At 40.6% G+C, this 26,411-nt stretch overlaps 1 protein-coding gene and 2 non-coding genes across 5 annotated transcripts; 1 reads left to right on the top strand and 2 right to left on the bottom strand.

Annotated features, from left to right (window-relative positions):
* Positions 1-358: 358 nt before the first annotated feature.
* LOC106356105 (phosphatidate cytidylyltransferase, mitochondrial) lies at positions 359-2,746 on the top strand. Of its 3 annotated transcripts, none has more exons than XM_013795937.3 (11): positions 359-488; positions 713-834; positions 911-967; positions 1,054-1,116; positions 1,189-1,257; positions 1,434-1,526; positions 1,596-1,700; positions 1,777-1,854; positions 1,979-2,098; positions 2,195-2,300; positions 2,373-2,746. In XM_013795937.3, the coding sequence occupies exons 2-11, from the start codon at positions 727-729 to the stop codon at positions 2,561-2,563; spliced, it is 990 nt and encodes a 329-aa protein (XP_013651391.1). In that variant the 5' UTR covers positions 359-488; positions 713-726; the 3' UTR covers positions 2,564-2,746. The 3 variants fall into 3 exon arrangements, with proteins under 3 accessions (XP_013651391.1, XP_022553984.1, XP_048606742.1); XM_022698263.2 differs by having other exon boundaries at positions 405-488; positions 580-834; XM_048750785.1 differs by lacking the exon at positions 359-488 and having other exon boundaries at positions 520-834.
* Positions 2,747-19,598: 16,852 nt separating this feature from the next.
* Positions 19,599-19,705, bottom strand: LOC125584688. Its single transcript, XR_007321598.1, has one exon. It is a non-coding gene; the product is annotated as a small nucleolar RNA R71 (small nucleolar RNA).
* A 2,250-nt stretch (positions 19,706-21,955) lies between these two features.
* Positions 21,956-22,062, bottom strand: LOC125584811. Its single transcript, XR_007321719.1, has one exon. It is a non-coding gene; the product is annotated as a small nucleolar RNA R71 (small nucleolar RNA).
* Positions 22,063-26,411: the final 4,349 nt, after the last annotated feature.

Raw genomic sequence — 26,411 nt, 5'->3', positions numbered from 1 at the left:
TTATTTAAATAATAATTTATCATATATATAGAAAACAAGTGTATAAGAGTCTTTTGCCACTTAATGAAAATATATTTTTAAAAATGTTCATTTAGTGGTGGTAAAGATGAAAAGTGGTACCATGAAAATAGTAAACATGAAATTTTCCCTAATACAAATTCGTTAAAATCTATACCAATCTAAAAAAGTTATGATCAAATTTCATAAGTCAATATATATAAATTTTTAGTAACTATTGAAAATCCATCCAAAATTCACAAATTCTACGCAAATTCATTTTCCAATAATCTTGTTAAGTTTAATTAATTTGAGTTGTCAAAAGAAATTAATTATACACATTTTGTATTAAAAAAGCGATCTTTTGGGCCCAAACTAAAGGGGAAAAAAAGCTGCACTTGGGGGGCAAAGAGGAAAGCTGTTTAAGGAAGCTTTGGACGGCATTAGTTAGTTGTTCATCTTAGCTCTACGCCGCCTTCAGTCGCTTGCAGGTATAGCTTCTTCACTTGTCATAAATCGCTTTCGCGTACTTCTTCCTCTTGTTTGATCTCAGAGCACAATTGATTGATAAACCTCCTTTAGTTTCGTATGCTACAGAACCACATTTGCGCAATTGAAATCGTGATCTTGTGAAAAGTAGTAAAAGATTGTGCAAGTGATGACCTGTTCATCGAATTGGCAACAGTATTCAAAAACTCTCTACTTTTTCTACTAGGAATTAGTTTGGAAATGGAAACTAGCCAAAGAGATGAGCTTGCTAGCTTCTTAACTGTTCTTCCCCCTGTGGATTTCTGCTGTGTTTATGGTTCAACGCTGCACCCAAATAACCATGATAAGGTATTTATTTCCATATCGTGGAAGTAACTCTCCTGTTTCTGATCACTTCACTGGTTGGCCACTTTTGCTTTTGTAGTCTAAAATGGTGGACTACATCCTTGGAGTCTCTGATCCCTTGCAATGGCACTCTCAGGTTACTTTCTGAAGAAAGCCACAAACTTAGAAGCTTATTTTAAGCTTAGCGGATTTTAACTATTGTTTGTCATTGTGTGAATCAAGAATCTGAAAATGAATTCGGATCACTATGCTTCATGGATGGTTCACCTTGGTGGAGCCAGGCTTGTATGCTATTTCTCTCTATACCCACATAGTCTTCCATCGCTTATACGTCTTAAGTACACACTCTTTTCGCAGATTACGAAAGTTGCAGATAAAGTAGGTGTTGGAGTTCACTTCAACCCATTTGTCAGTTGGAACGACAGGGTAATAACTCCCAGAGAAACAGTAGCATTCTTTATAACCTAATGGAACAATCTAGTTTTGTTGATCCAAGCTTGTGTATTTCATATGTTTACGCTCTGCTCAATTTGATCATGCTGTATGTAACTTGAATTCCTTTTTTCTTGCATGATTTAATTTCCTTGTGAAGCTCTTTGCAGAAGCTAAAGTATGGAGTTGTCCGGATGAATGACCTAGTACAGGACATACTGGACTGGAACAGATTCTACTTGAGTGGCCGTTTACAAAAACCGGTATGTCAGTTGTTTGGTCTTCTCACTGCTAACCGTAGCTGGATTTTGAGATGCTACCTTTGGTTGCAGGTTCATTTGCTTGTTGATAATCTGGACATAGAAGACGTGAACTCTGTTAACAAGAGAGCCGCACTATCTGCAGCCCTTCTTCTCTTGCCTTCAAAATTCACCGAGGTTAGATTTTTTGTTCAGTGCTCAAATCAAGTTCTATGAGACTGTACACTATATAACTCACAGAACTCTTATGCAGGAAGATCTATACGCCAAAATATGCAGCCTTTCTTACATGGGAGACTTACGAATGCTTTTTGCAGAGGACACTAATAAAGTGAGAGAAAACCTAGTCCTGCTCTTGAGTACATCACATTGTGAAATTGTTCTCATAACATGTTAATATAACTTGTTCGGATGAAAAGATTTCTGATCCATTAGTTCAATCTCCTGTCTTTTAGGTGAAGAAGATTGTAAGGGGGCAGTTTGATCTTTTCCAGACAATGTATAAGCCTTTTCTTCAAGAGTGCGAGACCAAAAACTTACTGAGATTCTCATCTGCTGAAACTAATTTAGTTCAGGTACACACAGTTGAGATTCTTTCAGTCATTGTTGGCTCAGTCTTGAGATTCTTTCAGTCATTGTTCTGATATTGATCCTTACCAACTTGTGGACAGGACTCTAGCCTTACATCATCACGCTCACTGGTCTCTTCTCTTCCTGCATCAGTAAGAAGCCAGATGGGGAAGTTACTTGGGGAAAAGAAAATCATTAGTGAGACCGGTATCAACTCTTCTCTATCTAGTTATATAAAAGGAAATGGAGGGATAGTAATTGATGTTTGAAATGGTATAGGTAGAGTTTCAGGGGAAGTTTGTATAGGTTCAAGAGAAGCAGCAGCGAAATGTATGGAGAAGGTAATGAAGCGAAGGGTAATGGTTTCAAGTGCAAGACAGGCTGTGTCTGGTTTCTTGGCTGCTGGTGCTATTAATGCAACAGTGTATCTTTCACAGAAAATGCGCAAAGCTTGGAATTCTCGGTCATGAAAGAGTTTTAGATGAACTGTTAGTTGAAGAAAGTAGATCTTGCCACTATTAGTTCATCATTCTTTCTTCTTTCTTTCTTTTTTTGGTTTCTAAGTAACAACTTTTCTTTTTTTGTTTTGATGGTTATGTCTTCCGATATAGATGAGAGAATTATAGAAGCAACACACATCAATCTCCCTATCATTTTATTATTTCCCCAATTTTATTATTTCCCCAAAATGCATTCAGTCGTCGTCAAAGACCTTAAAAATTTGCAGCTGTTCTTTTTTCAGCTCTTCACCTGCCAAATATAGCCAAGTATCTCTTCTAGTGGAGAAAACAAACTGTTTGCTTGCTTAGGACTAAGTCAGGCGTTAACACCAATTGCATGCACAAAGGAAGTGAATTATACTGATCTTATTGTGGTGAGACTTCAAAATATTATAAGAATGACATTAATTAAGATGCATGGTACACTTTCTTAAAACCAATAATCAATCATAAACACTACTACAAGATCTTTCATATACATATTATCACAACCCTTCACATATATATATATATATATATATATATATATACTTTCTTATAACCAACGTTCAATTACAAACACTACAAGAACTTTTATACATGTGGCAATCACAATTAATGATTCGATTATATATTCCTATGTGCATATGATTCAAAAACCAATATACTTAAACCAATTCAAGATTATATACATTGGATTTAAATCATGATTTAATTTGATTACATACCAATTAACTTCATTGGTATTTATAATTGGCTGACAAAAAAAACATACCAATTAACTATAAAGACATGCAAGGAATTCAGCTGCTTGTGTTATGATTTGATTTATATGATTTGCGATACTCGCTAGTTTGAAGAACTTCATCCCAAGCCTATGGCATGATCAATGTAGATAATGAAAAGGATTGGAAGAGCTGTACACTTTAGACCTTACCTTGAAGACTAAGTAAGAAAGGTTTGAAAGAGATTTGAAGCTCATGCGAAAGCTGGAGATTATACTGAAAGGTCCTAAAGATAGAAAGAAGCGGTTAAAGACCAAAAAGGCGATCAAAAGAAGTGTGTACAAGATTAATTTTGGAGTTAAGAACATTTTAATCGAAATTTTCTTTTCCAATAAACTTTTTGATACATGTATTTCAGTTTGCCTCGTTATATTTCGTTTGGAATTTTCAGGGTTTTTTTTTTTTGCTTAAATGAATTTTTCAGGTTATACAACGAATATTATGTTGGGTTTTTTTTTGAACGAAAGAAATGTTTATGTTGGTTTATGTTTCACTATACCATCTTAAGTTAATATGGATTGTTATTTGTTGGTATGGATTGTAAGAGATATCCCATATATCTCGAGAATATCTTCTATGATTTGAGTTCCTCTGTTTTAGGAATGTATAGTTATGGGATGACCTATGAGCTTTGTATATATAAGTCCTCATGTATAGTGTTAAAGGGTAATTAATACAATCTTAACATGGTATCAAAAGCATAAGATTACCCTAGAATTTTTTTTTTTTTTTTTTTCTCTCGGCCGCCACCTTCAAACTTCGTCTCCTTCGTTAAGCTTTAACAATGGCCGCTCCTCTTGCCGAAACTGTTCAAAACAACCAGAATCTACTCAACATCAATATGGTGAATATCACTAAGCTCACGACAACAAACTTCATGACCTGGAATCTCCAAGTCACTGCTCTCCTCGATGGTTACGACCTCGTAGGACATCTTGACGGATCCACGCCGGCACCGGAAGAAACCATCACCGTCAATGACGAAACTACTGTGAATCCAGCCTTCACCAAGTGGCGTCGTCAAGACCGCCTCATCTACAGTGCCCTGATTGGTACCTTGCCTCCATCGATTCAAGCAATGGTAACCAACACCAAGACATCTAACGATGTCTGGAAGTCACTCAGCACCACCTACGCCACGCCAACTCGAGGTCATATCCAACAGCTTCGTCTCCAACTCAAGCACTACACCAAAGGAGACAAGACCATTGACGACTACATGCGTGGTCTTACTACAAGGTTTGATCAGTTGGCTCTCCTTGGCAAGCCTCTAGATCTTGAGGATAAGATTGAATTCATTGTTGATGGTCTGCCCGAAGAGTATAAAACAGTCACTGATCAAGTCGAGGGTCGTGAGATCTCGCCTTCTATCGTCGAGATCCATGAGAAGCTGATCAACAAGGAAGCAAAGATATTGGCGACCTCCACTCCTTCTGTCAACCCGGTGGTTCCAGTTACAGCGAACATGGCGACAACTCGCTCAAAGCCACATCAACAACGAGGCAACAACTCCAACTGGAACAACAATAACAACAACAAGCCAAACCAGTTCCAGAAGCAGGAGTACAAGCCGTCGAAAGGATACCAAGGTCGCTGCCAAATTTGTAGTGTCTTCGGTCACAGTGCCAGGCGTTGTCCCCAGATGCCACAGACGTCTCAACTTCAATACAACAACGTCAGCACTTCTCCCTTCCGTCCCTGGCAGCCACGAGCTAACCTTGCTCTCTCGGCTCCACACCCCTCTACAGCATGGCTTATGGATTCAGGTGCGACACACCACCTAACTAGTGATCTCCACAACATGTCGCTCACTCAACCATACTATGGGTATGACTCTGTGCTGATAGGAGATGGCTCTGGTCTCGCCATAACACACTCTGGTTCTATTACTCTGCCCTCAGCTACAAGAAACTTATCTCTGAACAATGTTCTCTGTGTGCCAAATATTAAAAAAAATCTCATTTCAGTCTATCGCTTATGTAATGCTAGCCAAGTATCTGTTGAATTTTTTCCTGCATCCTTTCAGGTGAAGGATCTCAGCTCGGGGGCCCGTTAATCCAAGGCAAGACCAAGGATGAGCTCTATGAGTGGCCAGCCAACCCTTCAAGCCTTCTTTACTTCTCCTGCACCCAAAAACAAACTGTCTGATTGGCATTACCGCCTAGGACATCCGTCTGCTTCTATTCTTAAAACTATTATTTCAAAATTCTCTTTACCTTTTACTCAATCTGTATCTCAAACTACTTTGTGTTCAGATTGTGCCATCAATAAAACTCATAAATTGCCTTTTCACCAAAGCTCTATTCTTTCCTCCCGACCCCTACAATATATATTCACAGACTTATGGAGTTCTCCGATAATCTCAGTTGATGGCTTTAAGTATTACCTTGTTCTTGTGGATCATTACAGCCGCTACACCTGGCTATATCCTCTCAAACTGAAGTCACAAGTCAAGGAAACTTTCACAGGGTTCAAACCTATAGTGGAAAACCAATTCTCGACAAAGATAGGCACGCTGTACTCAGATAACGGCGGGGAATTTATTGCTCTCCGTCAACTCCTAACTGAAGCAGGCATCTCACATCTCACCTCTCCTCCGCACACTCCCGAACACAACAGGGTCTCTGAACGAAAGCACCGGCATATCGTCGAGACCGGTCTCACCTTACTCACCCACGCCCACATGCCAAAAACATACTGGTCCTATGCGTTCTCAACAGCCACTTACCTCATCAATCGTCAACCAACTCCAGTCCTTCACATGGATACTCCGATACATAAGATTTTCGGGAATCACCCAAACTACAATAAGACTTGCGTCTTCGGGAGCCTCTGCTTCCCTTGGCTACGGCCGTATACGAGTCACAAGCTTGAGGATCGATCTACTTCCTGTGCCTTCATCGGATACTCTCAGACACAAAGCGCATATCTTTGTCTTCAACAGAACACTGGTCGCATTTATGTGTCTCGCCATGTCCGGTTTGATGAGCATGTTTTTCCTTTCAAAAAGACCACACCTTCTCCTCAAAGTACACAACCACCACCAACCTCCTCTTCATACCCAACGCCTCTCGTAACCACGATTCCTTTCACTCCTCACCCACCGAACCCACCTCAAACCACACCACAACCGTCACTCATGGAGCAAACGGGCACCTCGAGTTCTGATTCTCACTCGACGGAACAGGTTAATTCTTCAAATTCTTTGCCTAGTATTACTAACAGTGATAGTGTGAGTGCAGATCTTATACCAGGTGCCACCTCTGATGCGTCCACAACATCATCATCTCAACCGCCTCCTGCCCCTGCTGCAGCTCCTCCTGCCCCTGCTGCAGCTCCGCAACCTGAAAATAACCATCCCATGGTCTCTCGCAGGAAGAATCAGATCACACGACCTAATCCTCGCTACAACTATTCCGCAGCTCTCTCCTCATCTGCTTCTGCTGAACCACGAACCGTAGCTCAAGCTTTGAAAGACAAACAATGGAGAGGGTCGATGTCAACTGAAATTGATGCCTTTACACGCAATGGTACATTCGAGCTTGTACCGCGACAACCTCACCAAAGTGTTGTTGGTTGCAGATGGCTTTATACGAATAAGTATCATGCCAACGGCACTCACCGCTGTTGCAAATCGCGCCTAGTTTCAAAGGGATACAATCAACAGTTTGGTCGAGGCTATGTTCAGACCTTCAGCCCTGTGATCAAGGCTACTACACTGCGTCTTGTCCTGGATATTGCCGTCAGCAATTCATGGCCTATAAAGCAGCTAGACGTCAACAATGCTTTCTTGCAAGGGACGTTAACTGATGAGGTATACATGGATCAACCCCCAGGCTACGTTGATGTTGACAAACCGGATCATGTCTGGCGCCTCCACAAAGCAGTGTATGGTCTTAAACAAGCACCGCGAGCTTGGTATGTAGAACTACGCACCTTTCTACTCAGCCTGGGGTTTCGCAACTCATTAGCGGACACTTCTCTGTTCATCCTTTGCTCGGGAAATCAGTCCCTCTATGTTCTTATCTACGTTGATGATATCCTAGTCACCGGCAACTCTGCTGAAGGCATCAAACGGTTTTTGGGACTGATAGCCGAAAGGTTCTCAATCAAAGACCCAGAAGATCTAAACTACTTTCTTGATATTGAGGCACATAGGTCTGCAAGTGGTCTTCATCTCAATCAAAGGAAGTACATACTAGACCTTCTGCAACGATACGACATGATGAATGCCAAACCTGTTACATCCCCGATGGCCTCTTCACCGAAACTGCATCTCCGCTCAGGCACTACTCTCTCTGACGCGACAAAGTATCGTCGACTGATAGGAAGTCTTCAGTACCTTCAATTTACCCGCCTCGACATTGCCTTCGCGGTCAACAAACTCTCACAGTTCATGCACATGCCCACGGAAGATCACTGGCAGGCTGCAAAAAGAATACTCCGGTACCTAGCTGGCACACCAACGCACGACATCTTCTTCTCTGCACATAACAACATGGTTCTTCGGGCATACTCAGACTCGGACTGGGCTGGTGACTCCGATGATTACGTCTCCACCAACTCATACATCATCTACCTTGGCAAACACCCTGTTTCTTGGTCCTCAAGGAAACAAAATGGTGTTGCGAGATCTTCCACCGAAGCTGAGTATCGAGCTGTGGCGAATGCGACTTCTGAAATAAACTGGATATGCAGTGTACTCTCTGAACTTGGCGTATCTCTACCATCTGCCCCAGTAATCTTTTGTGACAATGTAGGTGCCACATTCCTCTGTGCAAATCCTGTGTTTCACTCGCGCATGAAACACATAGCCTTCGATTATCATTTTGTGAGGAATCAGGTTCAACATGGCGCGCTATCGGTTGCTCATATTCATACTCGCGACCAACTGGCTGATGCGCTAACTAAACCGCTACCACGGTCAAGATTCGTGGAGCTAAGAGACAAGATTGGAGTGGTTTCACCGCCTCTATCTTGAGGGAGCGTGTAAGAGATATCCCATATATCTCGAGAATATCTTCTATGATTTGAGTTCCTCTGTTTTAGGAATGTATAGTTATGGGATGACCTATGAGCTTTGTATATATAAGACTCATGTATAGTGTTAAAGGGTAATTAATACAATCTTAACATGGATTGTGATTTATGCTGATCTAATTCTTTCCATAACTTTTTCTTTTTTTTTTCGCAGTGAAATTAGGAAGGGATTAATGGTAGGCTTGGTAGCCAAGTATTCAAGCATTTGGGTATCCGATCTGGCTCAAAAATTGAAATCATGAAATCAAAATAAAAATAATACTCATCTTTTTAAGAATGTGTAAGGCAAATATTTGTATGTATAGTTTATAATTATATATTCGTTTCAAATATTCATATTTCAAAAACAGACAAACACTTGGATTTCATTTGACCCCGTGACTAGTTGAAGGTTTACACTTTTAATCGTACTTTTGCTTCTTTATTGTCGTTTTTACTGCGGGGACCAATTTTTAACGTTTCCGTACGATGGTTTTCGAATCTAAACCCATGTGCTCTAGAACTTACCTCAACAATACTATTTTAACTGTTTGAATCTCTGTTCTAAAAATCAGTTGACTTGTTGAGTGGGATTCGATTGAAGATAATTACAAGATATATTGGTATATATATTATTTATTCTTATGGCTCAAAATTTTTGACAGAAATGGTTCGGAAATTAATCATTTAGTTTTACAATTATTTTAAAGTCTGTGATTTTTATTGTAGTAACATAACTTTATGCAAGAGATAAACACTACAGGGACTTTACATATCTTAGACTTAATAGACTATAGGGACTTCTTATGTAAATATCTTAGACCTAATCATAAGTTATACTCTGTATATATTGTACATTCATGTGTTCAATAGGATCAAGTTTCCACATTTACATGATATCAGAGCAATACGATACCTAGACCTAAAAACCTTCAGCCGCCCAAGCTCTTTTTCAAAAAATTTTTCACGACAAAGATGTCGTCTTCTCCAGCAACATCAAACGAAACCATTACCATCACTGAAAACTCCACCATACTCAATGTCAATATGACAAATGTTACCAAACTCACTACTTCCAACTTCTTGATGTGGAGCCACCAAGTCACTTTTCTTCTCTATGGTTATGATCTTGTGTCATACCTCGATGGATATATTCCTCCTCTGTCGCCTACCATCACAGCCGACGGAAGCACTGTCTCAAACCCGGCCTACTCGCTCTGGAAGAGACAAGACAGTCTCATCTTCAGTGTCCTCCTAGGCGCGATCACCACCACGATCCAGCCCATCTTGTCAACCGCTCAAACCTCCGCCGAGATCTGGTATCTTCTGTCTGAGACATACGCAAAGCCAAGCCACGGTCATGTCAAACAAATCAAACAACAAATCAAGGACTGGACCAAGGGCAACAAATCCATGGATGAGTACTTCCAAGGACTCACAACCCGCTTCGATCACCTCGCACTCCTCGGTAAACCATATGATCATGAGGATCAAATTGAGTTTATCCTTGCTGGTCTACCCGAAGAATACAAAACTGTTGTTGATCAGATCGAGGGTCGCGATCTAGCACCATCTCTCTCTGAAGTTCATGAAAAACTCCGAAACAGAGAGGCTACGATCCAGATTTCAACTGCTGTGCCATCAGTCCCTGTCACTGCGAATGCCGTCACTCATTGAGCCAACAACAACTCCTACAACAATCGTTGCAACAACAACCGTGGCTCCCAACAGACATGGCAACAACAGCAACACTTCACTCCACGTAATCAGCAACACACTCCGCGTGGCTACCAAGGTAAGTGTCAAATTTGCTCTGTTTTTGGCCACAGTGCTCGCCGGTGCCCGCAACTCCAGCAACCTTCACCCGACTACCAGAACTCAATGGCCTCGTCTTCGTCTTCCTACGCACCATGGCAGCCTCGTGCCAATATGGTCACAGCTCCAGCGCCTTACAATGCAGCCAACTGGCTCCTTGACAGTGACGCCACACATCATCTCACTTAAGACCTCAACAACTTGGCCATGCATCAGCCTTACCAAGGTGGTGAAGACGTCACCATCGCAGATGGTTCTGGTTTGAACATAACTCACTCTGTCTTTACTACTCTTACTACTCCTTTACGTCACTTAGCCCTTACTGAAGTTCTATGTGTTCCTGATGTCAAAAAGAACTTAATCTCAGTTTACCGGCTTTGCAACACTAAAAAAGTGTCTGTTGAATTCTTTCCTGCTCATTTTCAGGTGAAGGACCTCAGCACGGGAACCCCGTTTCTCTAAGGCAAGACTAGGAATGAGCTATACGAGTGGCCAGTTTCACCTCATCTCGCCTCCACCTAGTTCGCCTCACCTACACCCAAAAAATCCCTCAACTCATGGCACTAGAGACTTGGCCATCCGTCCCTTGCTGTGTTAAAATCTCTTGTTGCAAATTTTTCTTTACCAGTTTCAAACTCTTTCAAAGAACATGTTTCCTGCACCGATTGTTTGCTTAATAAAAGTCATCAACTTCCCTTTTATACAAATACTATCTCCTCTTCATACCCTCTTGAATACCTTTACAGTGATGTTTGGACCTCACCTATCGTATCGATAGATAACTACAAATACTATCTTGTTATCGTCGATCACTATACTCGATACACCTGGCTCTACCCTTTCAAACTAAAATCCCAAGTCAAAGAGACCTTCATTGCATTTACCTCCATGGTTGAAAACAAACTGAAGCAGAGAATTGGAACTCTCTACTCGGATAATGGTGGCGAGTACATAGCCCTCCAACCCTTCCTCACTACCCACAGAATCGCTCACTACACCACTCCTCCGCATACACCTCAACTCAATGGAATCTCTGAGCGCAAACACTGCCATATCGTAGAAACTGGTCCTACCTTACTCACCAAGTCATCGATGCCCAAAACCTACTTGAGCTATGCCCTTTCCATGGCCACATACCTTATTTACCGCATGACAACGCCGGTGCTCAATGGTGACTCCCCTTACCGCAAACTTTTCAATCAGCAGCCCAACTACAACAAACTTCGAGTCTACGGTTGTCTATGCTTCCCCTGGCTCCATCCTTACAACAAACACAAGCTCCAATCACCATCTCTACGTTGCGTCTTTATTGGTTACTCGCAAACTCAAAGCGCATATCTCTGTCTACACAAAGACACAGGACGCGTCTACACATCAAGACACGTTCACTTCGTGGAAACAGAGTTCCCCTTCTCCATCCCTACTCCCTCCCGCCAACCAACCCAAACCGACGAATCCACACCACAACCCTTCCCTATGGCCACACCTATACCGATAACACCACCTCGTATAGCTCCTTCAGAGTTGCCTACATGCTCTGGTCCTTCATCTCCAGTGACATGTATGAACTCTTCAAACAACTTTGTTTCACCTTCTCCACAGGTCTCTGCAACACAAACTACACCACCATTGCTGGTCCTTCACCCGTGAATCAAACTCCCACACCGGAAACTACTTCTCCTCTACCCGCTCCTTCACCTCCACCCGCTCCTTCTCCACCCTCTCAACCTGTCCAACCTCAACCCCCACCTCCTCAAAATATACACCCGATGAGAACTCGTGCAAAAAATCAAATCAAGAAACCAACTCAAAAGCTTACCCTCACGGCTTCTATTGCCACCACCAAACCAAAAATTCCCACTTCTGTTGCAGAGGCCCTTAAAGATCCTCGCTGGAGACAGGCTATGTGCGATGAGATCAATGATATTATTAAAAATGGTACGTATGTTCTTGTACCACCGGAGACTTGGTAGAATATCGTCGGCGGAAAATGGGTATTTACTATCAAATATTTACCAAATGGTGAGATTGATAGGTACAAAGCTAGGTTCGTCGCCAAAGGCTTCCACCAACGTCAAGGACACAACTTCACCGAGACTTTCAGTCCTGTCATCAAAGCCACTACGATACGTTATGTACTGAATGTTGCAGTCAACAAATCATGGCCTATTCGATAGCTCGACGTCAACAACGCATTCCTCCAAGGCACCCTACATGATGAAGTTTATGTAGCCCAACCTCAAGGCTTTGTTGATCAGGACAGGCCACAATATGTCTGCAAATTAAAGAAAGCGTTGTACGGCCTCTGTCAAGCCCCGCGAGCTTGGTATCAGGATGCTCCGCAACCATTTGCTTGGCCTTGGCTTCGCTAATAGCACCGCTGATACCTCTCTATTTACGCTGCGAGCTGGTCCTGACTGTGCCTACGTTCTGGTTTACGTTGTTGATATGCTCATCACCGGGAGCTCTGCTAAAATTATTCAGACCTGCGTCTCCTGTCTCGCATCGCGTTTCTCCATCAAGGATCTTCGAGAACTTCGGTACTTCCTCGGCATCGAGGCTACTCAGAAAAAGTCTGGCTTGCATCTCATGCAGCGACAGTACATCACTGAACTGCTTGAGAAAACAAAAATGCTGCATGCGAAGCTGGCCTCAACGCCTATGTCCCCGACACCCAAACTCTCACTAAACGCCGGCGCACGTCTCCCTAATCCTACCGGATGTTGCCTTTGCAGTCAATCTCTTATCCCAGTTCATGCATCAACCAACTGAGCTTCACTGGCAAGCAGTCAAGCGAGTGATGCGTTATCTAGCATGCACGACAACACATCGAATTCTTATTCGCCGGGGTTGGCCATTGACTCTCCATGCTTACTCTGATGCTGACTAGGCAGGAGACTCAGATGACTTCGTCTCTACCAATGCCTACATTGTCTACATTGGCAACAATCCTATCTCCTAGTCTTCCAAGAAACAAAAGGTGTTTCGAGGTCATCAACAGAAGCAGAATATCGAGTTGTTGCTAACACTGCTTCTGAACTCCGTTGGGTCTGCTCCCTCTTCACTGATCTTGGAATTCCATTACCTACTGTTCCAGTGGTGTATTGCGACAATGTGGGAGCTACTTACCTCTCCGCCAACCCTATCTTCCACTCGCGTATGAAACATCTAGCTTGGTCACAGCTACTACCACTTCATCCGGGACAAAGTCCAGTCCGGCATCCTACGAGTCAGTCACATCTCCACAAAGGATCAACTTGCTGACGCTTTGACCAAGCCTCTATCACGACTGAAATTCACGGAGCTATCGTCCAAGATTGGAGTCACACACCTGCCTCCATCTTGAGGGGGCATGTAAGAGATAAAGACTATAGGGACTTCTTATGTAAATATCTTAGACCTAATCATAAGTTGTACTCTGTATATATTGTACATTCACGTACTCAATAGGAACAAGTTTCCACATTTACACTTTATATGGTCACACATCTAAAACCCATAAGTATTATAAAATATCAAATATAAACTTTTTTAGCCCTTTTTCAAAAAAAATAAAATAAACTTTTGGTCACATCAAAAGAGAAATTTATATATGAAAAAAAACTAAATTGAGGATAAATAAAATAGTAAGGCTTTAAACTGTAATATAAAAAGTAATTGCGGCACGATTGTACTATTAATAAAAATATATAAATATATGTAAAAAAAGAGTTAATTTGGCGTACATAGCCTTAAAGATACATTATATTTGCGATCATCCTTTCATCAACAGAAAATAATTTCAGTTCCAATTTTGCCCTACCGATCTAATCCAATAATTTTATGTAGGTGCGTAAGATGTGTAAAATGTGTAGGTGTGTAAGATGTGTAAGCTTTTTGTCAGAAAAATTATTATTTTTAGCTCTTTCTCATCATTTCTCTTAGCTCTTTTTCATCTTTTTCTAGTTTTCTTTCCTTTTCTCTCACAAACACGATATGCATTTCATTTTCCTTAACTTTAGTTTCCAATTATTATTTCAGTTTCTTTCATTCTAAACTCAATTCACTTTGTATTTTAATTATCTCCAACACCAACACCAGAGTTGTTTGGTAAAATACTATCTTTATATTGGAATCAAGTTTCTCAAAATTCTATTTTAAAAGTGTTGTGTTGGGCAGATATGGAGACTAGAGCCTCTTTCAAATGAAAAGAAATTCATGTGGAAAAGGGAAATACCTCCAACACAAATTTATCTAGACGACAAAAGGTTGAAGTAAGTAAAATGTTTTAAAATATTTATTATTAATTTATATATAATTTATTAGCTGATAAATATTTTGATAAATGGTTTTTCAATTTACACATTTGTTTCACATATGATTTTTAGCTGATAAATTAGTTGAAACGTGGTTTTGACTTGATACATTTTTCTCGCAAAATGATTTGTTATATGATAAATGATTCGTTATATGGTACATGTTATGTTAGCAGATACATAGTTGCATAACAAATAAATGATAAAATGGTATGTATGATCTTACAAAATACTTGTAGTTAATTGATATATGAATTGTGTACTTTATAAATGGTTTGATAAGTGAGTTAATATGTTATTTGAAAAATAGTTTTTTATATGATAAATGATTTGTTTCTTGTTACATGTTTTGTTAACTGATACATACTTCAGTATCAAAAAATTGATAAATTTGTGTATGATGTTACCAAAGACTTGTTGTTAATTGATGCATTGTTTGTATAACTCATTAATGATTTAATAAATTATTTGTCGGTTTGTACAATATTTGAAACTTGATTTGGTAGCTGGAAAATTGGTTGATACATCATTTATGAGTTAATTGTTCTTTGGTAAATGAGATTTATCTGATAAATAATTCATTATCGGTGTAGTAATTTTTTTAAAAAAAATTTGTTATCTATGTAGTTAAATGGTTGTCCTAGATCATCGTCTGGTCTATGTTGATACTTCCCGTGTTGAGGAAATCTGTGCTCATCCTTGGACTCTCCTCTGGTACATAAGTTTGTTATAAAATAATTGTAAGTAACAGATACATGTTTTGTTAGATGATACATTGTTTGTTAGCTAATACATATTTTGTTAACATTTTATGTTAGTTGTTATTTACTTTTACACGATAATAGTCATGTTCAATTTTATCAAATTTTACATTTTTTTTGTTTTACTTATTTTGTTGGAGGAAAAAGAAAGAGAATAAGACGAAGGAGAGTGTAACATAAAAGTAAGAGTTGTGGGAAAAAATATGAAAGAGGAAAGAGAATGTGAGAATTAGGAAGAAAGAAAGTATGAAATTTTAAAAGGAAAGAGCGTGTAAGAAGAAATAGTAAGTAAGAAAAAAGATAGTGTAAGAATGTATAAGAAGAAATAGAGTGTAAAAATGTGTAAAGAATGACATTTTTGGAAATTTAAGGTAAGAAAGACAGAGAAATTTACACATATGTCAAATCATGTGTAGATTGCTAATTTGACCACCAATTATGTATATTGATCTAATTCTCTCTAAAAAAATTGTTATTGTTAACTAAAGTGAAATGCAGTTTTATATATTATCATTTGGAGCATAAATAGTAACAAAACAAATATATTGACTGCAACTTACTATCAATTTGTAGTTGGTTGATCCGTATAGATACATGGTATCAACTTCTTAGCAAATAAACATAAATGAGATTGAGCAAATATGTTTTATATTATACATCTGCTTAAATACAAATGTAAATTTTTAAAAATATTGCAATATGTTAATCAAATCACCAGTATAAACATTAGATGTGGAAAGCACCCAAACGTGGTCGAGTGATACGGTGAGTTTAGAAATGCGGTAAACAATTGTTGTAAGCAGTCTGGGTTTGAAACTTATCTAACTTAGATTTATCCGTTTGTGTGGCAAAACTATATAGGTATCAAATTCTCATTGCGAGCAACCAGATCTATCTTATGCCAATGAACAAACTCCCAAGAGTTATTCGGTTTAGTCTTGGCTTGCTGGATACTCTAGATTTTTTTTTATTTTTTTCAACAAACGGCTATTTTATTACACAAACTTGAGGTGGTCTGGGTAAACACACCGGAATAGAACAACCAACAAAACAAAGAGATCTATGAAAAGAACGAGCATTCCTAGCTAGCGAATCAGCAATTTCATTTTGCGCCCTTGGGAAGTAGCTGATCTTAAAGTCCGGAGAACACATCTGGAGAATTTGAATGCCATCTAGTTCAGTTGAAAAGTTTGGCCAAGCTTGTGGGTCCGTTAACAATCAGGTCCTTGCAATCTGTCTCAAATCTCTGACAGGTCGAATGTTGTAGCATGCTTTTCATTGCCCATCTTAGCGCTTCCAGTTCCGAGTGTAGTGCTGTCTCTCGCCTCCTTAAGTTCTGTGTCCCCATTAGTTGATATTTCCCATGCTATCCTTCCAAACTAAAATTGATTTGTGGAGGTCCATGAACCATCCACCATGCAAATATTACCCAAGCTTAAGGCTTTGTATTTCTTCAACAATTTGTGTATGTGGAGGAACAAGTATAGTATCTTTTGCATTGTGCCATGCTTGACACTCACTCTCTACATATCTGACTAGCTCCAGTGGGTCCCTGTCTATTCCTCTGAAAAATTTATCATTCCTAGCTTTCCAAATGTACCAGATTATCTAAGGATAAAGGTATTTATCATCTTCTGGCTCAATACTACTATTCTTCCTCCAAAAAAATAGTCCATGATGGTGTAGATACTCGAGATAGGGAAAGTTTGAGAGCTTGACGGTGTTGATGATAATGCCCATGCTTGTGCTGGATACTCTAGATTAATAAAAGGAAAAAAAATTAGATGTATTTTTTCTATTTCATAAGGACAATGTTAAAAATTTATAAATTTACAGAGACAAAACAAATCTCTAGCTAGCTAGTAATGTTTGTGACAAAATATATAATGGTGTTTTTGGCTTAAAAACTTACAAGTTTTGGTTCAGAATTTTCTGGTAACAAAAAATTACCTTAAGCTTTATATGGAGTGATGAATCTCATGTTATTCACCTTACATCATAAGCAATGGGATTGTGAAAAAGAAATTTCAGCTGTTTAGATGCTACAATAAAGCTGTTGGATTTTGTGATAATACAGGTGTATTAAACTTTGTTAAATATTTTCAACAGATTAAAAAGGATGAAATTGGCTCAACTTTGCCACATGTCAAATTGTGAGATTATATGATATTGATAGAAACTTAATGATATGTTTTTATTGGTTGTTAAAAAAATTATGATATCTTTAGTCCAAATTACTCAAACTGAAATATTGATATCTTGCATATTCACATTGTTTTATCCATTTATTCATGTGCATTTTCATCATATAGATTAGGATTTTACCATGTTTAGGTTACATTTTGCATACATATGTCTCTATTAGGTATTGGAGTACCACATGGAGTTCCTGAAGACATTTGGGTACATTTGGAGCTCAAGGGAGGTGATTAGAATGATTTTTGGACGAGCACTGCCTGGAGCGACTACATGAAGTCGCCGTGACACACATCTCAGAGCGACTTGACCGGAGCGACACAGCGAGGTCGCTCGCGTCTCCATCACCCGGAGCGACGCGACCTGGAGCGACACAGCGAGGTCGCTCGCGCCTCCATCACCCGGAGCGACACAGCGAGGTCACTCGCGTCTCCATCACCCTGAGCGACGTGACCGGAGCGACACAGCGAGGTCGCTCGCGAAGAGCGACCCAGGGCGACGTCTCGCAGCGACCCCTCCAGGTCGCTCCCGAAGCCTGGAGCGACCTCTCGGAGCGACTACTGTAGGTCGTTGCGCGCCTTCTGTTTGCTCGAATTCATTTCTACTCAAGGGCCTTTTGGTCATTTCATTATGCACGCTTTTACTTCTGAAAACCTATGCTTTTAAGTACTTTTGTAAGACACGAAGGAGACAATCTTTTTCGGAAGAGCAACTAGTAAAACCTCTTTTGATTCAGATTTGATTGCTTTCATCTTGTGTTCTTGTTGATTTCTTATTTATTTCTTTACATGATTAATCTGAAATCCAATATGGGTTTAAGAGGAATCATGGAGATTAGTGAGTAATCACCTTTTGAATTCATGGGTTAGGGAGATCAAGGGTGATTAGGTTAGTTCTAGGATGTTTTAGTGTAGATCATTCTTGTTCCTTGCTAGTAGAGTATTCAAAATGCATCTTCTGAGTTGGCCACTCAAAAGTTGATCTTTAGGCATTTCCCACCCACAAGGTGTTTGATGAAATGCCTGAGACAACTCTCCTAAGCTTTTAACATACTTTACCAAAGACATTTGTTGTTAAAGGTGTTAAGATAGCCAATAGACTTGTTAGTAATGATTGCTTTCATATTATTCAACCAAAGACATTTGATGTTTGAGATATGTTAGTAAATGAACATTCATCTAGACATAGAGTTTGTTTAAGATTGTGTCTACGCTTAAGGTTGATAGTTTGATTGATCGTTTGCCATCTTTAGTTCGAAACTTGATCACCCAAGGTCTAATCCCTAGGCCCGTGAGTTCTCTTTTCCCTTAGTAAAGAAAGTCATTTCATTTATCATTAATCATTAGTTTAGAAACCTCTTAAATCAATGGTTGCACTTAGATTAAGTGAGTACTTTCATTCTCATTGCTTCGAATTCCCTCAGAACTGGTTCGACATTCACTATACTACAACATTTGTCTTAGGAGCTTGAAAACTCCTAACATCAAATTGGCGCCGTTGCCAAATTCTGAGTATATTTAAATATTGAGACTTAGTCACTTGCTTGAGACTAAGTCATTTTAATTTTGTTTTGTTACTGATTCTTCTTCTTCACCTACCTTTCACTTTCAGGTGTATGAACTTAAGGAGCAGGGATCCATCAAACCTAGTTCCAATAGTAGCAGAAATCAGAGCTTTCGAGAGGGAGTGTGCTAGAGCTAGAAGAGAAGAAGAACAACAAGCCCACTTGCAGAGATTCAATATTGATATGGAAGATCAACCGCAAGGGGCAGAACACCAACCGCGGGCAGCTCGACCCATTGGTACTTATGACCGGCCCAACATTCATGGTCATAGACTGAGAATCCGAGCACCGGCTATGGCAGCAAACAACTTTGAGGTCAAGTCAGGACTCCTCAACGTGATCGAGAACAACAAATATCATGGCTTGGCTTTAGAGGACCCATTCGATCACTTGGACAAGTTCAACAGCTACCGTGGGTTGTCAAAAACCATCGGTGTGTCTGAAGATGCCTTAAAGCTCAAGCTATTCCCTTTCTCTTTGGGGGATAAGGCACGTCAGTGGGAGAAGTCTCTACCCAGCGACTCTATCACTACTTGGGATGAGTGCAAGAGAGCATTCTTGGAGAAATTCTTCTCATCCTCAAGAACTGCTAAGCTGAGAAATGAGATCTCCAGTTTCCAACAGAAGAACTTGGAAGGATTCAGTGAAGCCTGGGAGAGATTCAAAAGCTATCAAACCAAATGCCCACATCATGGTTTCTCTAAGGAGAGCTTGCTCAGTACCTTCAACAGAGGTGTCCTTCCTAAGTACAGAGCCAGATTGGATACAACTAGCAATGGGTTCTTCTTGGGAAGAACTGAAGATGATGCAGAAGAGTTGGTTGACAACATGGTGAAGAGTGATGCTGTCTACAGTGCAGATCACGACAGAGGCAGTAGGGGTGATGATAAGCGGACGAGGAAAGAGATCAAAGCTCTGGAAGACAAGATCGACCTACTCATTGCTGAAAAAGCCACCCAAGAGCAGCTGAAGTTTGTTGGTAACTCCAAGCAGGACGATCCACCTGTTGTCCATGAGTGATATATGGTGTTTTATGCATCTTGTATATATGCTTTTAAATTGGTTTTCAAGTCTTTATCGAGTCTTTCTAGTCCTTTTGGAGTCATTACAGGTCTGGAGTTGCATTGGATGGGAGATGGACCAGCTGGAACAAAAGAGGCAGAAAACAATGCAATTTGGTGGTTTTCACGCAGAACAGTCAGATAGTGGAGCAACCCGAGTGACTGTTCCGAGTGAGTGTTCCAGCGGCAGAGATTTTTAAGGAAACTACAATCATTACGTGATTTGCCCTAATTATCCCTATTTTCTCTCCCAGCCGCCTGTGGCTTTGATATATCATATTTTCTGTTTCTCTTTATCATTCTACGCTAGTTTACAGAGAGGAACCAGACCTGAGAACTCCATTGTTGGATTTGCTTATTGTAAAGGGAGAAGGATCTCTACACTCTTGAGAAGAATCCTGAACCCTATCTCTTTTATTTTATTGATTCAGCATGTTTTCTTCATCTGTTATCTCTGTGTTCTATGTAGTTATGGCTGAGTAGTCAGCTTGCTTAGTCTAGGGTGTTAGGGTGTTAGATCCGTGAGCTTGACATAAATAAGTTATAAATCGATTGTCTTCATTCACTGTTGTTCTTAAGGCTTGCATCAGGTTAACCACTTAGTGCCTGATTCTAGGTTTAATCTATTCATCAAAAGTGTTATAGGTTGCTAGACATAACTTGAATGAGCATTGCATCCCTAACCACCGAAAGTAGATGTTAGGGTGTTTTGTGAACATATCGGACTTGACCTCTATTGCTTGCTGTCGCATCTTGATCCAAACGAGAGTTTAGGTATCAGGATCGATCAGCATAGGGAGCAGTACCACGACAGTGGACTGTTCTACTTGAGTGATCCGAGTTCTAGACTTGCTCTTAATTAAACTTGAATAATTGTTTGGCTCACACTTGCTTAACACCCGATCAAACCACCCTAGGCTAGCATTTTAGTTATCTGAATACTTTAATTAATCTTGTTACTTGTTTCTCACGAAACCCTCAAATCTTTAAACTCCCATATTTTTTTAGTTTGATATTGATCCCATAAAGATAAAGTGTAATAGTTGGTCTCTGTGGATTCGATCCTAAAGTGCTACATCGACATACCATTCGATTGTGGTATTGTGCACATTAGGTTAATTGGTGTGCGTATACACATAATATCGATTTGGCGCCGTTGCCGGAGACCATCTTTTTACCTTTATTTTTTGGTTATTTATTTAGTCTAAGACCTCTAACTTGCTCTATCATTTTTGTTGCAGCTAATTTTTCAAGTGCATTACCAGTAGACATACTCGGAGAAACGCACAAGGAGAGTTAGTTACATTTACCAACCAGGAGCTAGCAAGGTTAGAAAGAACAAATCGTCAACAACCAAGGCAAACCGACACCACTATGGGTGATCATGCCAATCAGGATGATCTCACTGCGGCTATGGCACTCATGCAGCAGCAGATGCAACAAATGCAGCAGACCATCCAAGCTCAGCAGGATGCTGCTGAACAGGCTGCTCTCGCGCGGCAGGAACAACAAGCGCAGACTGTTCCAATCGGGCAGAGAAACATTCCTTGCAACATCCCTACTACGCGCTCTGCCATTGTTCCTCCACTCTGCACCAGGCAGGACTTCGAGATCAAGCCTACTTTGATCGGTCTAGTACAGAGAAAGGTGTTCTCTGGTCTCTCTACAGAAATTCCAATGGAGCATATTGAGAGCTTCGAAAAAGTCTGCAGTTTCACTCGCGTGAATGGTGTTCCACCAGACTACATCACGTGCATGTTATTCCCATTCTCTCTTGATGGAAAAGCTGCACGGTGGTTGAACTCTCTCCCTACCGGCTCTCTCACTTCATGGGAACAAGTCCGATCAGCGTTCCTCAGCCATTTCTACTCTAAGGCAAGAACAGCTGCATTGAGGAACAAGATCACCTCATTCAGACAGCTCACTGATGAGCCTTTCTGCGACACATGGGAGCGCTTCAATGACTATCGCAGAGAATGTCCTCACCATGGATTTGATGATGATTACCTCCTGGACATTTTCTATGATGGAGTGGACTGGAAATACCAAGGTGCTCTAAACTCTGCGAGCAATGGAGACTTCATGACTCAAACCACTGATGGAGCGTTTAAGCTGATTGAGAACATGGCTGCTAGCTCAGCTAATAAGAAAGAGGAGAGTGATTGCTCCAAGAAAGGGAACAGTTCTGACACCCAGAAAATAGATGAGCTGACTGCCAAGGTTGATCAGCTACTGAAAAACAACCAAAGGCACGTCTTCAACATGGAGCAAGCTACGGCCGGGCATATTCAGAACCAGAACAAGCGACAACCGCAGAGCAATCAGCAAGCTGTTCCAGCTAACGGGAACAGTCAACCAGATGAGCTGAAGGGTCTAGGTGTGATGATGCAACAGCTGTTGCAGGGTCAGCAGGTTCAGGCCAAGGCGTTGAATCAGGTAACCACGGAAATAGACACCAAGATGGGCAACATGTTCACTAAGCTGAATAACAAGTATGACAATCTTGAGATCCATATAAGAAAGATCGATGTTCAGCTTGCTCAAACAGTTGAGAGTGTCAAGAGGCAACAAGAGACGCTCCCTGAAAGAACAGATAAAAATCCTAGGACTGAGCACTGTAATGCAATAGAGCAGCTGTTCGCTGAGACTGCTCCAGGCGCAGAAGAGAGAGCAGAGCAGTCTGCTAGCTCTGGAGTGGCTACTCCTAGCGAACCTGCTGAGACTCCACCATCTCGAGTCTATGTTCCCAAGGTTCCCTATCCAATTCCACCTAGACATCTGATGGATCCCATTAGTGAAGAGCAGCTGATAGGTTTTAACAAGATGGTGAGAAGGCTTCCTAAAGAACTTGCATTTGAAGATGCTCTGCAGATTCGTCCATTGCTCAAGTTTTTTAGAAACTGTAGAGAGACTCAAGAGGAGATCAAGGTCCTCTATGCCAAAGCTCTGTCTACACCAGCACTGAAGGTATTGCCTAAGGTTGATGATCCTGGAAAGTTTGTTTTCCCATGTTCCATCGCAGAAACAACCTTCAAGGATGCTTTTTGTGACTCTGGTTCTTGTGTGAATCTCGTCTCAAAGGCTATTGTAGACGATTTGGGTATTGCTGATGTTGAGCGCTCTCAGCTGACCCTGACCTTTGCAAACTCTTCTAGAGCAGTCCCATATGGAACCATCCGCAACCTTCATGTTCAAGTAGGGGAATGCATTGTTCCTGCTGAGTTTCAAGTTGTTGAGATGAACAAGGATCATGAGATGCCTTTGATATTTGGAAGGACATTCATGGCTACTGTTGGAGCAACCATCGATATGTCCAACAAGAGAGTCTGCTTCTCCAACATCAACAAGAAAGTTTTCTACAAGGCTGTACCCACCAGATCTTCCTCATCACACGCCTCTCGCATCTCAGTGTTTGATGTAGAAAAGCTGAAGGTTGTTCCAGAGAAGGAGCATGGTGATAAGGGTGAGAGCAGACTGTTATCTGATGAAGATCCTAACACTGATCCTACTAAATTCAGAGAGAATTCAAGGGTGAAACAGAAAGTTCATAAGAAAAGGGTCAAGGGTGATCCTATGACGACTTTGATACCTCGCTTGCGTGATGAGAAATCCATTGAGTATGAGGTAAAGTGCAAGGGTACCTTTCAACCTTTCTCTAAAGTCAGAGTAATGCTCACACATGAGCTGAAAGAGAAAGGAGAAGCTGCTGTGAAAGGGTTGCTGAGCAGAGTTTTGAAGTTGAACATGTCTGATTGTGGAGCTTGTTTTGGAACAAGTCCTCCTGCTCAACCCGACTGATCCCAGTCACCAAGTAAAGCTAGAGACTTAAACCAAGCGCTTGGTGGGAGGCAACCCACTGGTACGTGTAAATATAACTTGGTTTTGTTTTTGTTTACTTATTTTCGTTTTAGTTTATTGAGTCTCAGGTCAAAAAGCAAAAAAAAAATCTGAGATACTTCAAAAATTCTGGGTTGCAGAAACGGAACAACCTACCCCCTGAAAAGAGCGGTTGTTCCAGGCGATCATCTGACGATAGAACACCCAGAATTTTCATGGAGCGCCTGCTCCACTCAGGTAAGTATCTCAACCCAAAAAAAAAAAAAAAAAAAAAAAAAAAAACCCAAAATAAGGTGATGGAGAAGGGGATGAGATCAAAGAAATATGAGCCACTGGAAAGATCGAGCAAAGGAGTGGGTACCAAAAGGAAAGTGGAACACAGAACAATCAGTTGCCTGTTCCGTCATCAGAACAGTCGCACCAAATAGAGCAAAAACGAGTAGAGGCTGTGGACATCAATGGATCTATCCTCTCTTGTCATTTTGTGTGATATCCTGCATCCTCTTCAATGAAATGGTAGCCCCTAAACACTTTTAAATCCACCATTAAATAGCCTGTTCCCCACCTAGACCGTCTACCCTGAATGATGCCTGTGATGAGAAGCTCACGCTACTCTTAAATGAATGTAGAGAGTTCTGTCTCGATAGTGTTGCTTTTTCAGGTTTGAGATGAAGATTATGGAGCCGATTTTTGAACAGCAGTCAGTGGGGTTCCGGTAAGGGTGTGTTGTCCTAGTTTTACTGCTTGTATGGTTCAGAGATCCGTGGTTAAAGTATGGTTGCTGAGAATAGGAGAGTTCCCACACTTTCAAACTTTTCTCCCTGTTCTTGATACTTGACATTGTTTGAGGACAAACAAGGATCTAAGTCTGGGGGAATTGATATATGGTGTTTTATACATCTTGTATATATGCTTTTAAATTGGTTTTCAAGTCTTTATCGAGTCTTTCTAGTCCTTTTGGAGTCATTACATGTCTGGAGTTGCATTGGATGGGAGATGGACCAGCTGGAACAAAAGAGGCAGAAAACAATGCAAATTGGTGGTTTTCACGCAGAACAGTCAGATAGCGGAGCAACCCGAGTGACTGTTCCGAGTGAGTGTTCCAGCGGCAGAGATTTTTAAGGAAACTACAATCATTACGGGATTTTCCCTAATTATCCATATTTTCTCTCCCAGCCGCCTGTGGCTTTGATATATCATATTTTCTGTTTCTCTTTATCATTCTACGCTAGTTTACAGAGAGGAACCAGACCCGAAAACTCCATTGTTGGATTTGCTTATTGTAAAGGGAGAAGGATCTCTACACTCTTGAGAAGAATCCTGAACCCTATCTCTTTTATTTTATTGATTCAGCATGTTTTCTTCATCTGTTATCTGTGTGTTCTCTGTAGCTATGGCTGAGTAGTCAGCTTGCGTAGTCTAGGGTGTTAGGGTGTTAGATCCGTGAGCTTGACATAAATAAGTTATAAATCGATTGTCTTCATTCACTGTTGTTCTTAAGGCTTGCATCAAGTTAACCACTTAGTGCCTGATTCTAGGTTTAATCTATTCATCAAAAGTGTTATAGGTTGCTAGACATAACTTGACTGAGCATTGCATCCCTAACCAGCGAAAGTAGATGTTAGGGTGTTTTGTGAACATATCGGACTTGACCTCTATTGCTTGCTGTCGCATCTTGATCCAAACGAGAGTTTAGGTATCAAGATCGATCAGCATAGGGAGCAGTACCACGACAGTGGACTGTTCTACTTGAGTGATCCGAGTTCTAGACTTGCTCTTAATTAAACTTGAATAATTGTTTGGCTCACACTTGCTTAAGACCCGATCAAACCACCCTAGGCTAGCATTTTAGTTATCTGAATACTTTAATTAATCTTGTTACTTGTTTCTCACGAAACCCTCAAATCTTTAAACCCTCATATTGTTTTAGCTTGATATTGATCCCATAAAGATAAAGTGTAATAGTTGGTCTCTGTGGATTCGATCCTAAAGTGCTACATCGACATACCATTCGATTGCGGTAGTGTGCACATTAGGTTAATTGGTGTGCGTATACATGTAATATCAATGAGGTTGAGAGTTTGGAAGGTCAGGAAGAGTTGTGTTTCATCAACAACAATGGTAGCTGGTACAAAAAAGAGCCCAACTCTCAGTACAACAACTTCCAACAGAAATCCTACCCCAACAACCAACAGAGTGGTTATCCTCCTAGAAACAACCAGCAAGGCAGCTATCAACCTCAGCAAAACCCCTCATCTGGTTTCTCTGCTCCTCAAGAGAGCAGCACTGACACCCTGCTGAAACAAATCTTGGAGTCTTAGACTAGAAGTGAGAAGCATGTTGGTTATGAGTTGAAGAACCTTCATTCCAAGATTGATGGGAGCTACAATGAGCTCAACAACAAGTTCTCACATCTTGCTTCTACAGTCAAGAATTTAGAGAATTAGTTTGCTTCCATGAACACTCACCAGACTCGCCAGCAAGGATCTCTACTTGGAAAATCTGA

This window comes from Brassica napus, chromosome C3 (genome assembly GCF_020379485.1).
Source record: "Brassica napus cultivar Da-Ae chromosome C3, Da-Ae, whole genome shotgun sequence".
Taxonomy (NCBI): domain Eukaryota; kingdom Viridiplantae; phylum Streptophyta; class Magnoliopsida; order Brassicales; family Brassicaceae; genus Brassica; species Brassica napus.
Note: the sequence above shows the minus strand (reverse complement) of the source record. Positions and strands in the feature narration are given on the sequence as shown.